This window comes from Podarcis liolepis (assembly GCF_965112155.1).
Source record: "Podarcis liolepis genome assembly, chromosome: 1".
Lineage (NCBI taxonomy): Eukaryota > Metazoa > Chordata > Lepidosauria > Squamata > Lacertidae > Podarcis > Podarcis liolepis.
In genome coordinates, this window is record NC_139554.1 from 100,290,471 (window position 1) to 100,307,404 (window position 16,934).

Here is a 16,934-nt window from a genome sequence, read left to right on the forward strand (position 1 = left end):
AAGTCTATCTGCACTGCACTTAGTTCAGTGTTTTAGCTCAAACACCAGGGGTGAGAGAGGGAACATCCAAAAGGAAAAGGTAGCTACTACCATACTCCCGCATCAGACCTGAATGTAGACTGTGCCAGCAAGGACCACAGCAGCGCCATTTCCATAGAAATAGTCAAGAGATCTAGGAAAAAGTCTCCAGGATATTGATTATGGGTCAGAGGTGTCCCAGATGCACACTGACAATTTTCCAAGTAGTTGTACAGATAAGCCTTAAATGTCAGCTCTGTTGACAAGTTCAGCCCAAGGCAAGTAGCCATCACAGAAAAGCAAAAGCCAGGCTCAAAGAATTGCAAGAGCAATCTGGGTGTTGAAGCAGCCATGCTCAGCAAACAAAAACAAGGCACATCCATAGCTGCCAGAACCCCTCTCTGTCTCAGGCTACATACACATCACACTACATTCTAGAATCAATGGAGACCGAGTTCTTCTTCTTTTTCTACATGCCACACACACAATCTAGATGTACTGTGATTGGTTGTTGTTTTTCCTCCTGAAAAGCACTTCTGAAGAAACTGATTCCATATCAAAAATAAAAGATTTTTCTGCATTACCCCACAATATGTCCATTTGAGAACAAATGAAAACAGATGTAGGGAGTCCTGGTAATTGAGGGTTTATGCACACCTGCACAAGATGTTGGGGGGGGGCGTATACTGAGATCTCAATCACCACTTCCTTCTTCATCCACCTGAGGCATGTGCAGGGAGGCATGGATAACCTAATCAAGATGGAGGGCTTTGAAAACACATTAAGCATCCACACCTACCCTTGTAGTTGGCAGGAATTAGACTCGATAGGGGACGCAGATGGCGCTGTGGGTTAAGCCACAGAGCCTAGGGCTTGCCGATCAGAAGGTTGGCAGTTTGAATCCCCGCAACGGGGTGAGCTCCCATTGCTTGGTCCCAGCTCCTGCCAACCTAGCAGTTTGAAAGCATGTCAAAGTGCAAGTAGATAAATAGGTACAGTTCCGGCAGGAAGGTACACGGAGTTTCCGTGCGCTGCTCTGGTTCGCCAGAAGCAGCTTAGTCATGCTGGCCACATGATCCAGAAGCTGTACACTGGCTCCCTCGGCCAATAAAGTGAGATGAGCGCCGTAACCCCAGAGTTGGCCATGACTGGACCTAAAGGTCAGGGGTCCCTTTACCTTTCATTGATAGCAACATGTAGAGGAGAAGCATGAACAATTCTGGATTCAGGAAAAACTGCACTTTGATACTACAAATAGGTTTGGTGTGTAAAGGTAAAGGTAAAGTTAAAGGGACCCCTGACTATTAGGTCCAGTCATGACCGACTCTGGGGTTGCGGCACTCATCTAGCTTTATTGGCCGAGGGAGCTGGCGTACAGCTTCCGGGTCATGTGGCCAGCATGAATAAGACGCTTCTGGCGAACCAGAGCAGTGCATGGAAATGCTGTTTACCTTCCCGCCGGAGCGCTAACTATTTATCTACTTGCACTTCAACGTGCTTTTGAACTGCTAGGTTGGCAGGAGCAGGGACCAAGCAACGTGAGCTCACCCCATCGCAGAGATTCAAACCGGGTTTGGTGTGTACGCAGTCCTAATTCACCAAAACTTTTAAGGTAGCCACTAAACTAAGGAATTTGTAGTAGTTACTACTATGTGGTTCTGCAAGCACGGACAAACAAGACAGTACAGTCATCCTGAAATAGCACAGCTTTAAACATGTACAGTTCAGCTTGTATAGCATCTATATCAAATACTTTGGATTCTAAATTCAAAGTTACCACCTTTAAAAATAAATAAAAAGAAAGATTCAGACTTCCTGCTTGATTTCAAAGCTTTGGAAACCACTTGTCAATAAACACTACTATTTAAGTGGTATTTATGGTTCCACATGTGACTATAATGCTGATGGGATGTTTGCCCGCATTTCATTCAGGTCATGCTCGTATCTCAAAGAATCTTGTTTTCAACTCTTAATAGTACAAGATTATCAATTCCTATGACCTCAGTGGCTCACATTAGATTTAACTGGATGAAAGAGGTTAGATTAAAAATAGTGTTACATCTCCCATTACCACACCTATTAGTTCTATAACCACTCTGAGATATTTTAAACATGACAGGGGGAGATGTTATTAGCTACTTCCCTATTATAGAAAAAGAATCAGTCTGGTAATAATAGCCTACTATTTGATAATCTCAGACATTTAGGCCTGGACATATGGAAAAACTATGTCCTGTATTATTTCCACTAGATCTTAAGTTCTAGCCAGCTCCAGCTAATATTTTGTTTACTAATGATACAAATATGGTATGATCTAAGGCAGTCGTACTGAATTCAAGTGGACACAGTACACGCTTATAAGCAGTTCTGTTTATATAAATGGGATCTAAGTTTCTGCATAACCTTGTACACATTTACCTGGGAGTAAGTTACATTGAACACAAGTAAGCATACATAGGATCATGAATGTTGGGTATCTTGTGTCTAAGCACATCAGACTTATCTTGAAAGACACAAATTTTATCTGGTTTTCAAAAATTCTATAGAAATTGGAATTGTACACTTAATTTTAAAATCAAAGCAATCTATGCACCTAAATATCCAGAAGACAAGCAATGAAGAACCCCATATATATATATATATATATATATATATATATATATATATCACAGTATAAACTTTTCAGAGCAAAAAAGTATATATTCAAGAGACTAGATTAGATTAGAAATCTATATTCAATTATATTACTAAAAATTCCAACATGACACTCTTTTAAATTCACAGGCTGGTTTCTACATTATAGTGTCTCCTGTTTAGGAGAAACTAAGATCTGAGCAATATCATCACTTAAATATTAGACAAAAGATTACACGAAACCCTCTCTGTATACTTCTGGTCGTGTTAAAGAGAGAAGATTGAATCAATGATTTTGACAAGCTTTCAAAAGCAACCTAGATAGCATTGTGCTAATTATTTCTTGAACAAACCTTAAGCGTGGAGAAATTTATTAACAAAGATTGCTGGACACAAAGACTACGTATCAGAAACAATACTTTGCATTATAGGCTATTTCTTTTTATGTGCTGAGACTATTCTTCAGGAATCTAGCAACAAATATACTTCTTATTTATAAACATGCAAACTTACATAAACCGAAAACATTCTGATACCCTATTAAATTTGCAATTTACTTAATTTAATTCATATATTAGAATCTTATAAATGAATCTATGCTATTACTTATTTAAAATATTTCTATTTTGCTGTTCATCCCCAAAGTGTCATAGCAGTTTGTAAAAATAGAAAAATATAATTGAACAACATTAGTCATGCAGTAATACAATACAACATCAAAAGGTTTAGAAAGAGTAAAACTGAAAGACAGAGTGTGAAGGCTGCATGGAAAAGAAAATCTAATGTAGCCTTTGCAAGCGGTGGAATGCAGTAAAGGGCCTTATTAGATCATCTAGGGTACAGATCATATGTCTACTCCAATGCATGGGGCTACCTCTGAAGATGGTGTGGAAACCAGCTAACACAGAACGTGGAGCCTGCCTATTAATAGGTGTAACTTCCAAAACATCCTAAAACACTCCTGTGAGTGATGCTCTGTACACTCTGCATCCAGATTGCTCCAACTACTGGTTTGGCAAGCAGTTTGAACCTGACAGTAGTCACAATCTATCTTGTATCCATTCTGTCGTTCCTGAAATAATGACTTTTGATGTGTTTTTCCCCAAACCAGATTTGATCCAAATTGAGAAAAAGAACGACCTAGCTTCATTTTAAGCTGGTAATGTGTACAGTCACAGCTTGGGTAGTTTTACTAGTGCAGTTGTTGTTTTTCAAAAATACAGTACTTTTATTTGGCTATAAAGCAAATAAGTGTAGTAACAGAAGAACAGTATACACTGAATGGAAAAATCATTTTGCCTTAGTAACATTGTTTTTACTACTCCCTCCAACCTTCTGACATCTCATAAAGCTCTCCAAGTGCCTATTCACATTCTTGGTCAGTTTACGAAAAATTAGTACACTTCTCACCAATCCCAACCAAGGCAGATGCTAGAACTAAAGTGCCTCTGGTTAGTTATCAGTATGGCAGATCAATAGTTCCTGAACTCCAAGCCAAAGTTTGTTTTAGAAGGGATTTTGTCCCTTAGGCATTGAAGCTTATCACTAACACTTCTTGGTAAACGTTGCATCTATGAATTCACCCCTACTGGAGCTCAATATAAAGGAAGTTGCTCCTTCTTCCATCTTCCTTGCAGGAATAGTATTAATGGGCAACAGCAGTAGTAGAGAATGCTGTTCAGGGCCAAAGTAATTCACAACCAAGCCTCTAGCACTACTTTCGTACACAGCAGCACAGGTCTCAGATCAATTCAATGCAGAGACTCCTAGGACCAACTCTGTGATGTGCTAAACCAGAAACACACACATACCAAGCATCTTACCCCATGTTTGCTGCTTTCAAAAGAATCAGCCCCTACAGTCCATGCAAGTTCATTCCAGGGCGAAGAATTCTGCAATGTGCGAAAATGCCCAGATGCGGATGCAAGCCTTTTACACAATGGAAGATTAAGGAAGCTATCAAGGCACAGATAAGAGGTGGCAAAACAGACACTTTTAGGGGTTTTTTATAAATAATAAAAAACACCTTTACATTTTATTTTTTAAAAATTCAAGTTTAAGATAAAACAAAGCAGACACAAAGGGTGAAGACTAACATAACAAGCTTAATACTCAATAACAAGGCCTACTGATAAACTTAACGTTTTCTTACTCCTTTCGCTTTTCTATACACAATGTACTTCACAAGCTCTATCTGCAGTGATGACAAACCAGCAGAAAATAGCATATTGGGCCGCAATGTGTCAGTGATATTTCCTTGGAGAAAATTAAACAAACACAGATTGTACAAGGGTACACACCTTGTGCAAGGGGTACAAGGTGTTATTTCAAGAAACGCAGAGAAGCTAGGCCTGCTTCAGGAAGTTTCACAAATATATTGTATTTACAGAAAACTGACTTTTGTTACTCATGTGTTGTATTTTATGCATTTATACCTTTCAGTGTAAAACATTTTTACAATAATTGGACAACTAGCATGCTTGAGCAAAGCAGTAAGGTTTTAAATCCCAAAGAAGGATTCCTGTGCTGAGAAAACTGAAATTAAGGGTTTCTTCATAGATCTCTATGAGTAAAACACCAACAGCAGCATCTTCTGAGCAGAGTTTCATTCTGGGGTTGCTGCTTGTCTATGAAAATTTGCTCCTAGGAGGGTTTGGATATGCTTAGAGCTGGTTTTTGGAGTGCAAGAGGCAGGTTGTGGGAGGGCGGGGAAATAAATTGGTAAAAGTCACTCTTCTCCCTTCAGCCACGGAGATCCCAGTCCTGGATCAAACGCATTTCATGGATGGAAGGAGCCACATCATTTGCAGAACACGAAAGTCTGGATCTAACCCTTTAAGGAGTTTAAAAAGGGGCAAGGGTATAATCCAGGTCTGTAAATCTATAGTTATTGTATTCTATAAATCTGCACTAATACACAGACACACACAATGTGTATATGTATATGCATGTGTTAAATATATAAATGACTCAACTGAACCTTTTTCTCCTTTCCATCCTGCACCATGACGAAGGCTCAAAGGGATACACATAGGCCATGAGTAAAAACATGCTGCCTTAGGGCCCAGTAACTAGGTGGAATCACAGCATCAAGGAGCCAACCCAGAAGCTTAAAAGGCATGTGCAAAAAAATTGTGGTTTAATAACCTGCTAGAAGCCCAATTCCTAAGAGTGGAGAGTCGAGGCTTTGTGATGCTACCATTCTTTACTTCCTTCTTAAAGGAACCATCTCAGAGACCAGAGCTCTACTCCTTCCCTCCCAAATCCACCATCCTTGGCTAGCCAAATTGGTGTCCCTCCAGGTATTGTGACCTACAACCATTGACCATGCTGGCTGGAGGGCATCATGTTTACTATCCCTCAATGTACAGATAAAGCTTCCTGAGAAGTCATTTTATAGTCACTTGAAAAATCCACTTCAGGAAGTGTGCTTGACAGCCAGGATGTGCTCAGATCCCCATGTGCTAAAGCACTCTGCCGTGTCTTGTGCATTAGCACATCCAAGGTGTGTGCTTTCTGGCCGTTAAATGTAGAACCTGTCATGCATCTCTGCTTATTTACAACCGTCACTGACACGCGGCAGACCCTTACGATATTTTGCCAGGTGCCTGATGACACCTAATAATGTCCACTGGCATGCCTGAAACATTTATCAAAATTCGCCAACTGCTGCCTCACAGCACTTTCAAGCCATGGGGAGCTCAGGAAATGAGGCCAACTTTTAGGGATTTAGCTGTCACTAAACGTGGGCTTAAAAAAATAAAAATACTTGCAACTTACCTGGGAATTTGCAAACTTCATCCCACCCCAGTGTGATCTTAAGCTAGAAACAATAAGGTTAAGTCAATGCTGAGGCAACACTGGATTGTTATTAGGGCTGAAAATCAAAATCATATGAGTTTGAAGTGATTAAATCTGCATTGTATATAAACAAACAAAATATTTTTTAAATGTTGCTGCTGCTTATTTTTATTTTTTTATTTTTATTGATGATGGTGGTGGTGGTGGTGATTGTCTCTCAACACATGCTACATATAAATGAAGCATGCCCTTTTTTGAAAGAGAGAAAAGGGTTTTCCGGGCTCAGTTCAAAGTGTTAGTTTTGACCCATGAAGCCTTATGTAGCTCAAGACCTCAGTAAGTCAAGGACCACCACTCCCCACATGAACCAATAGGACTCTGCATTCATCATCTGATGTCCTTCTCTGTGTGCCTTCTCCGAAGAAAAAGGTGCAGATAGTGGCAACGCAAGAAAGGGACTTTTCAGGGGTGGCTTCCTGCCCATGGAATGATCTCCCCAAGGCGGTGCAACATGCACAATCAATGGCTACTTCTAGGCACCCTTCACAGTGAAAACATTAGGTGGGAGCATTCAGCACAGGAACAGACCATTACTACTAGTCCCTGAGCATGTGAATGTCCTACTTTTGATGCTAGAGGTCTGGCTGGTTCTACTGCTTCTCTGGGTGCATGAATAGGCCAAGGAATGAACAGCTGAAGACTGTGTAGGATCCTTGTAGCTATGCAGAAAAGGGGCAACTAACAGTTTACAGAGACAGGGCCAACTCAGGCAGTGCATGCCACCTTTGCCACTCTCATATGCTTGCCAGCTTGCACAGAGTACTTTGTTTTCAGATACAGAAGCAGTGATTGTACTTGCTACTGGTTCAAGGAAGAAGACAGACTTTGGCTGCAATCTAAACAATACGGGGCAGGGTACAAGAGTGAACAGTCCCCATTTTCCCAAATGAAGAAGCAGGCTTCCTTTTTATAGAACTACTATTTATGCAGCACCCATAATTCACACACAAGCACTTGACATCTCTTTGGTGGACTTTTAACTTGTTGACTTACTACCCCAGAGCACATCATCTCTAGGCATTAGCGCTTTGACGCTATTGGAAACAGACAGGCAAGGTTTATAGACAGAAAAATATCTTGTTTTTATGGCTGCACAATAGGGAATTCCTATTATTGTTAAGGCTATATAAAAAATATTGATCCACTGTTATGTCTTAAAATGTAACACAGGATCTTCGGAGGAAAAAACGGGGACGGCTAGTGTGTATCATACAATTCTTCAATTATATAAAAATGTGGTGATTGATAAGCAAATGCCTACCTAACTTTGAACCGACTTTTTTTGGTGCATGCACTTTTTTCATCTGGAGAAGAAGAAGAGATTTTTTTGTTTCGTTTTGCTGCTTGTCGTATTCTATCCTTTTATTTATTTATTATTAACAACAACAGTTTGGTTGTCTGCTTTCACTCAGGGACTCCAGGGAATTTTTCCAGCATTATAAAACTTCACATTATCCCTTTGAGGTAAGCAAGTGTTATGTATTTCTTCATGTACAAAATTAAAAACACAATAATTAACATGCTGCCAAATGTGAAAATGCCAAATAGCTACAATTCCTAGCCCTCTTCATCACATTGGCACGGCATTTTTCCAAATACTGGCTTTTGGGAGGGAGGAAACAAACATAATTATTCCAAATTACAGATTTATAGGCATTTTCCAATAAAAGTTTTTGAGTTCATTCAATGTTATCTTTTTGTATTATTCTGGACACCTCAAAGATTGATATCATCGTCAGAAACTACCACTGAAATGATAATCAGGTTGCAAATCCTATACATTACACATTTAGATGGGAGTAAAATCCTATTGAATTCAATGGTGCTTACTTATGAGTAGACATGAACAAGATTGTTCAACTATTCTAAACTCGTCCTGAAGTCACCTTCAGGATATTATCAGCCTTGTTCTTATTAATATTCACTCTAACATCGTCAATGTTCCTTTGTTACAGATTCAAGCTAATTAGTAAGTCCCAATAATCTTCAGTGCATATCAATACATTAGAAATAGTCATATTCTCTTTGTATACTTTCACTTATCATATGAATGACTGCTGTAAACAAGAAGGCACTGTGCTAAGATCTGATGTAGGCCCACCAGCGGTCCCCTTCAGATACTGTCATGGTGACAAGGAGCTCACCAGCACTAACTGGTACCCACTGGGGAGTGCAGGGCAGAGGCAGGGCAGCTAACAACAGGGAGCCAGCAGTTAACAATAGGTTGACATAATGGTGGGCGGTGCATAGAGAAACTGCAATCCCATGCATACTCACATATCATTAAGTGGTCCCGCAAGACTCTCAGCAGTTTTCAACTGGTCCGTGGGCAAAAATATTTGGAAAGCACTGATCTAGAAAGATGCCTCCTGTTACACATATGCAGGGGACAAGTTCTATGCAGCTGGCTCCTGTGCTTTTCAGAGCAGCAAAAGAGGCAGATATTCAGCAGGTGTAGCTTTCCCCAGAATGGAGATTTAACTAAGTTTAGGAGCCTGCTACAGGCATCAAAATAAATGATCCCTGCATTTTTAACATCCAAAAGGCATTTCAGGGCATGTAAAGTTGTCGGACCCAGAAGACCAGTAGACCCTTTGCTAGTTTTGGCTGCACACATTTTTCACCCTGCTTCTTCCTCAGCCTCAACATATAAAATGCAAACTGTTGGATTACTAATCAATACACACTCATTGTACACTCAACCATACTAGCTTCCCTATGCATAAGCAACTATCAATTCCAGATCCACAAAGCATACTTAACTACAACTAATATTTCTGATTAGTAGCAAGGCTATGCTTAAAATTCTACAAGGAAGACTCAAGCAGTATGTGGACTGAGAACTCCCAGAAGTGCAAGCTGGATTTAGAAGAGGCAGAGGAACCAGAGACCAAATTGCAAACATGTGCTGGATTATGGAGAAAGCTAGAGAGTTCCAGAAAGACATCTACTTCTGCTTCATTGACTATGCAAAAGCCTTTGACTGTGTCAACCACAGCAAACTATGGCAAGTTCTTAAAGAAATGAGAGTGCCTGATCACCTCATTTGTCTCCTGAGAAATCTCTATGTGGGACAAGAAGCTACAGTTAGAACTGGATATGGAACAACTGATTGGTTCAAAATTGGGAAAGGAGTACGGCAAGGCTGCATATTGTCTCCCTGCTTATTTAACTTATATGCAGAATTCATCATGCGAAAGGCTGGGCTGGATGAATCCCAAGCCGGAATTAAGATCGCCGGAAGAAATATCAACAACCTCAGATATGCAGATGACACAACCTTGATGGCAGAAAGTGAGGAGGAATTAAAGAACCTTTTAATGAGGGTGAAAGAGGAGAGCGCAAAATATGGTCTGAAGCTCAACATCAAAAAAACGAAGATCATGGCCACTGGTCCCATTACCTCCTGGCAAATAGAAGGGGAAGAAATGGAGGCAGTGAGAGATTTTACTTTCTTGGGCTCCATGATCACTGCAGATAGTGACAGCAGTCACGAAATTAAAAGACGCCTGCTCCTTGGGAGAAAAGCGATGGCAAACCTTGACAGCATCTTAAAAAGCAGAGACATCACCTTGCCAACAAAGGTCCGTATAGTTAAAGCCATGGTTTTCCCAGTAGTGATGTATGGAAGTGAGAGCTGGACCATCAAGAAGGCTGAGCGCCGAAGAATTGATGCTTTTGAATTATGGTGCTGGAGGAGACTCTTGAGAGTCCCATGGACTGCAAGATCAAATGTATCCATTCTTAAGGAAATTAGCCCTGAGTGCTCACTGGAAGGACAGATCGTGAAACTGAGGCTCCAATACTTTGGCCACCTCCTGAGAAGAGAAGACTCCCTGGAAAAGACCCTGATGCTGGGAAAGATGGAGGGCACAAGGAGAAGGGGACGACAGAGGACGAGATGGTTGGACAGTGTTCTTGAAGCTACAAACATGAGTCTGACCAAACTGTGGAAGACAGAAGTGCCTGGCGTGCTCTGGTCCATGGGGTCACGTAGAGTCGGACACGACTAAACGACTAAACAACAATATTTCTGAATGCTTCTATATCTTGCGTGTAAACAGCAACACATAGCATCTGCTGTACTCCAGCCTAGCATAAAACCATAATGACCCTTCCAAATTTCAACTATTTCACAGACGTTTTCAATAATCTTCCTCCAGAATCTCATAACATGCTATTTCCTCTTAATTGGGTGATAATTAGCTCACAGTGTACAATTCCTTTTATATTTTAAAATAGCCACCACAAAGCTTTGGTACCACGCATTCAGCATTTTCTTGGGAGTAAAGGATATCATTAAAAAGACCTTGAGGAAGCTTCTTATCCCTATTATTTCAACACATTTATAGGCACTTACAACAACTTGTATTTGTATAGTGCTTTTCCTTAGAATAACAGCAGAATTTGGAGCACTAACACAGATTTGGGGTGAAACCAGCAAGTTCATTCCTGCTGGGTCTTCCCTTTTTCAAGGCACTTCTGCCACTGTTATGTTTGTTGAAAATTTCTTGTTTTGCTGCCTTTCAGCTCACAGTCTTTCAGTTTAGTTCTTTAATGAATTGAATTCTTCAGCCACTATGGACTTCAAAGTAAATGAATCTATTTTTTATCACACAGCTGGAAAAAAATAACTTGACCACTACCATCTTTTGGGGTTGCTGGGTTTTTAAAAAACAAAAACAAAACTCTAATACTGAGAAAATGTGTGTTTTTTTTTAATTATAAAATGTTTCTGCCATTTGGTCTCACTTGTCCTGAACACATAATTATAAACAAAAACTTCCTAATTAGCATTACCTAGTTGAGACACACACATGAGCCATAGCACAGTGGCAGGATACATGCCTTGAATGCAGGAGGTCCCAGGTTCATCCCTTTGCATCTGTGGCTAACATGGTCAAGTAGTAAGTCACAAGAAAGATGCTCAGCCTGAGACCCTGGATTGCTACCACCAGTCAAGAGCAGACAATATTGAGCTTGATGGAATCAAAAACCTGATGGAGAGCCTAGTAGCTCACAAATACTCACAATGCATTAGGAAAAAAACCCAGAAACCTACCCAGAGCTTGCCAGTCACAGGTATTAGCTGAGAAGTACATGTTTGAACTGGAAACCAGTGTGCACTATAAGAGAAATGTGCATCTTTAATCATGCAACACTTCCTAAAGGAATTATTGAAGTGATAATAACTAGAAGTTAAGTCTTGGTATGAGCTTTCGTGTGCATGCACACTTCTTCTACCAAGGTATCTGAAGAAGTGTGCATGCACACGAAAGCTCATACCAAGAGCTAACTTAGTTGGTCTTTAAGGTGCTACTGGAAGGATTTTTTTTATTTTGACTATGGCAGACCAACACGGCTACCTATCTGTAACTAGAAGTTAAGTGTCAACCTTTGCTTAAAAACTATCATCTGGAATCATCCTTGGGCACTTGAAATCAGGAGTTCTACTTCAAGAAGGCAGTGGTACCCACTGTACCCACCCAGTCCATGTTTCAAAGCAAATGTGATTATCCCGAAGCAGTGTGCACTTTCCTGGTTATTCATAATGAGCTACTACCAAAGCACAAGTCCCTTTGCTTTAAAAAGAGGCAAATGTTTGATCTGTGTTGACAATATTGTGTTGAGTATTATGAGGTATAAAAGAGTCGCAGTGGCCTGATTTCCATGCCATGCTAAACCATGGTTTAGTGTTAAGTGTGCAGGTTCCAAGGAGAGCTTTGCTCCTCCACCGATGTTCTGGTGCTGTGTTGCATTAAGGTAAGTAATGGCCTGGCTTGGCTTAGGTTTAGCTCTCTTCAGACTAACCACAAGCTGATCCTCTGAAATCAGTGACACTACTCAAAACATGTTTAAGGCTGGATCCAACCAAGTATATTCAAGAACGGTCTTGTAAACCTTGCTGAGAATCTTCTCACTCACATGCACACTGAAATTGTTATACACACAGCTCCTTCGGTTTCAGTTTCTATGCATCAGTAGTAAACAGGGTCTGGGGTTTCTGCCCACAGATACATATGTGATTCAGAGTGACATCATACCAAAATCAAGATGCGTGCTTGCACATGTGACAAGCCTCTAATTTTACTGGCATGCATGACATGCCATAAGACTGTGGAGCTCCAATATTTTCTGGCTGAAAAATGTCCATTCCTGAGTGCGCTTGCTGCCAACACATGGAACATGAAAACAAGAAATCTGTACACCTCTGATGAGCTCAGAAGTTTCAAAAGAAGCAGGCAAATTGTGTTTCTCTCATTTCTCACTTTTCATGCTTAACAGGTGCTTTTTCTCTTTTGAAACTTGGGTTACTCACTTTAGAGGAAAAATGGATAATGTGTTCCTTTGCATAACATGAAAAACAGGCTGCAGCTGTCGTATGTTTTTCAATATCTAATATCCACAGTAGCAATTAAATGTTTTTTCACCTAGGTTAAAATAATAGGAAAGTGGGGAGAAAGTTGCAACTTTACTCCACATAGGAGTATTTTCACCTAGCCAATCATTCTCAATGGTGTTTTGTCAATGGTGCTGCTATAAACCAGTAAAGTTTTGCGCATGGCTTAAAAATTACTGCAATTTCACATGCTCAGCATCTGGTATTCAGATTTTTATACGACTTCCTAAAGTGACATTTCAGGAACAAAAGTAGGGGAATAAAATGCATTTTTTGTTTGATCCAGAGAAAAGAGGTGTGCATGAACAGGTTTGTCATCACTACACGTGCAGTACCTCAAGGACAGCTACAGGCACAATACCTCAAGGACTGCTTCTCCCCATATAAACTGACCTAGACTCTATGTTCATCATCTGAAGCCCTTCCGTTTGCCTCCTCCAGTCTAGAGGGTGGCAACACAAGAATGGGCCTTTTCTGCAGTGGCTCCCCATTTGTGAAATGCTCTCCACAGGGAGGTTTGTCTGGTGCCTTCCTTATACAGTGGTACCTCGGGTTAAGTACTTAATTCGTTCCACAGGTCCGTTCTTAACCTCAATCTGTTCTTAACCTGAAGCACCACTTTAGCTAATGGGGCCTCCTGCTGCTGCCACGCCGCCAGAGCACGGTTTCTGTTCTCATCCTGAAGCAAAGTTCTTAACCTGAAGTACTATTTTCTGGGTTAGCGGAGTCTGTAACCTGAAGCGTATGTAACCCGAGGTACCACTGTATATCTTTAGGCGCCAGGCAAAAACGCTCCTCTGCAACCAGGTCTTAGGCTGATTCACATTCTATGGCCTTTTAAATGTCTTTGTGGGGGGAGGTATTGCTTTGTTGGTTCTTTAACTATTTATTTGTGCTTTTATATCAACTTTTTATCTTCTGAACTGTTCTGAGATCTTTTGGTGAAGGGCAGTATCTAAATCTAATAAATCAATAAATCAATAAATAACATAAATGTCCATTAGGAAAGAAAGGGCAAAACCAAACCAATTCCAGAATGCAAATTCTGATCCAATCCAAAAGTCCCAGACCACTTATGATTTCCTCACCTCTCCTCTCTTTCAAGGGGGCATTATATAACAGAAAAGCACGATTCCTTCCCTCAGAAATGCCCTCTTATACTTAAGCAAAGCTCCATGAATGCTGACAATGCTATACAAATCACAGGTCGCCAACCTTTTTCAGCCAGGGGGCATATCTGGGAGTGCCGTGGGCAGCAGTCACAAAATGGCTGTGTTGAGAGCATAGCACAAAATGGATGCCACATCTAAAAGAGCACAGAATGGTGCAGAAATGCGCTCCCTGCAATCAATGTGAGGAAAGGCGTGTACCATGCTCCCTCACAGAGAGAAGCTCTGTGTACCTCTTCTCTGTTCAAAATAGATGGGAATCTATTCAGGCAGAAGCTATTAAGGCAGCTTCTATGTAGGAGAGGCTGAGCCACTAAAAACAGAAACTGAGCATTGTGGATTTTTGAGAGGATATTTACTGAGACTTTTGCAGTTGCCATAGGAGGAACTGGTGCCCTTGGGCACCTTTTTGGTAATCCCTTATATAAATAATGAAGTTGAAATAACGTTTGTCACTAAATGGAACTCCCTGTGCCCTGCTTAATCATAAATTGGGACCTATAAGAATAATTCACCCCAGAGGTTTGTACTAACCATACCCACACCATGGTTTCAGCTTCAAAACCAGCAAACCATGCTTTAGAGTGGCTTAATTGCTTTCTTCCCCCCTGTGCTCAATACTCAACTTTGTAAATTCATTCGCCATCGCCATGGTTTCAGTAGTGTCTACAGCAGCCTTTCCTAACCTTGGGTTCTTTGCAGTTAAGAAGCTACAGAACTAATAAATTTGCCAATGGCTAATACAGGTTATTTCCAAGCAGGTACTATGGCTATTGATGTCTGGCTCTGTGCAGTCTGTCTTAAATCAAGAGCAGAATAAACCATCTGCAACAAAGCAAATTAAGATGCTCAGTCTCATAGTCTCAAGACCATGCAAAGGGCAACAAAAGAACAGGATGTGAAGACAAAACCTATCAGGCACAGAGAACACTAGAAGCTAGAAGTTGTGTAGGTGTATTAGCAATCCTACTATCCATCTGTCATAAATCTTACTTGTTACCATACATCACCCACTGGCAGAGGGCTGTCTGCTGGAGGAATAACACTACGCTGAAATGTTCTGTAGTATATTAAAGCCTCTCTCTTTCTTACGCATTTTTCATTGAGACGATGGCTCTCTTGCCCATAGAAACGTGAGCTTCTAAGGTATGTGATCAAAAAAACATGAAAGTTTGCATTCATGTATAGGAAAAAAATACAACATTCAAAGATGTTCACTGGCAATAAATCTTCACCAAATATGAGGACACTGGAAATTTCTTACACTGACATGGCTAACATTCCCTGGGTGCTCCAAGAATATCTAGAGTTTGCCTATCTGTCCACTTATATTTTATTAGGTATGTTAAAGACTGAGTTTACAATTAACTGAACAGACAGTGTACAAAAGGCTTTTAGAACTAGACCATATGGTCTAGGGAAAGGAACAATCTGGATGATCCACATTTCAATCTGCAGCCTTGTCCACCTCTATAACACATTATAGTGCTGCAATAAAATATTAAGATAGATTGGTGTGTGTGTGTGTGTGTGTGTACACACACACACACACATACACACACAATCAGTCTTTCATATCACCATCAACAAGATTTTTTTTTTCAGTGAGAGAGAAAATATTTTTAGGAAAATAATATATTAATTAAACAAAATTAAAAACCCTGAAGGCTTTTGTACAGCTTCTCCAACTCCAATAAATAATATTTCTCTATATAAATAGGTAACTGTCGAGTTTATGCTTTAGCATACTAGTTTTACACAGGATATGCCGGTTGAGGGCTCAATGTTAACAAATGACATATACTTGGAAATCAAACAAAAACAATCAAGAAACACCTATTATTAGAAAGCAAAGGACAGCTGACATGTTCACAGCTGGAACAAATGTAAATCATTCATCAGTTGTTAACATTTGCTACTTAGTTCAATGCCACTATCAAAATCTTTTTTAAAAAAATTCTTCACAGATGATGCCTGTTCACAATAGGTACAGAAAATAAACCAAAAATAACACATGCGCACTTGAGTGTGTGTGGAGGAAGCCACAGCTTTTTGATGACACTAAACCCTTATAGTATGATGTAGAGCAAGCTGCAACATTCAAATAAATATATATTTATTTATTTTATGGGGTCTTCTTAAAATTCAATCAATCAATAACTCCTAAGCTTTTGAATAGTAGATCTGGTGGCTATCTAATGACCCAACTAATGTTACTTTTCAAAGGAATAATATAACTAAGGTACCTTTATGAAGGTGAGAAATGTCCATCATTATGATGGATGTGAGGAGGGCAAGTCTTTATGTTGCAGGCACCCCTGGAGTGTGTCATGTGACTGAGCATCTCTGCACATGTCAGCATGCAATTCTCCATAGAGAAGAGCTGCTTCTTGCTGCGGTGTCCTCCACGCTTGTGGAAAAGAGTAATATCAGTGCCTACATGGAGAAAAAAGTGACAACGGTGCAACATCTTCCATAATGGATTGCTATTATCCTAGATGCTTTTTGAGACCTAGTCACTAACTCAGTTCTGTAAAAGTGACATTAATGTACAGCGGTACCTCAGGTTACAGATGCTTCGGGTTACAGACGCTTCGGGTTACAGACTCCGCTAACGCAGAAATAGTACCTCAGGTTAAGAACTTTGCTTTAGGATGAGAACAGAAATCGCACAGCAGCGGCGCAGCAGCAGCGGGAGGCCCCATTAGCTAAAGTGGTGCTTCAGGTTAAGAACAGTTTCAGGTTAAGAACAGACCTCCAGAACGAATTAAGTTCTTAACCCGAGGTACCACTGTAAGAGAATACACTGTTGCATTCTTAGAGGGTCATGATTTTTTAGGAGGGAGACAGGA

General features: G+C 40.3%; 1 protein-coding gene across 9 annotated transcripts in view; it reads right to left on the minus strand.

Moving 5' to 3' along the window:
• GTDC1 (glycosyltransferase like domain containing 1) overlaps positions 1-16,934 on the minus strand; it is a 222,994-nt gene that overhangs the window by 173,237 nt on the left and 32,823 nt on the right. The window contains exon 1 of one of the 9 annotated variants that reach the window (XM_083494345.1): positions 16,329-16,475. The exons of 7 other annotated variants lie outside the window; for them this stretch is intronic. In XM_083494345.1, coding sequence (XP_083350471.1) covers positions 16,329-16,356 — 28 coding nt within the window. In that variant the 5' untranslated portion in view covers positions 16,357-16,475. Of the gene's footprint in view, positions 1-14,001; positions 14,120-16,328; positions 16,476-16,934 lie in introns of those variants that run through there. One more of the 9 variants, XM_083494349.1, reaches the window with a different exon arrangement.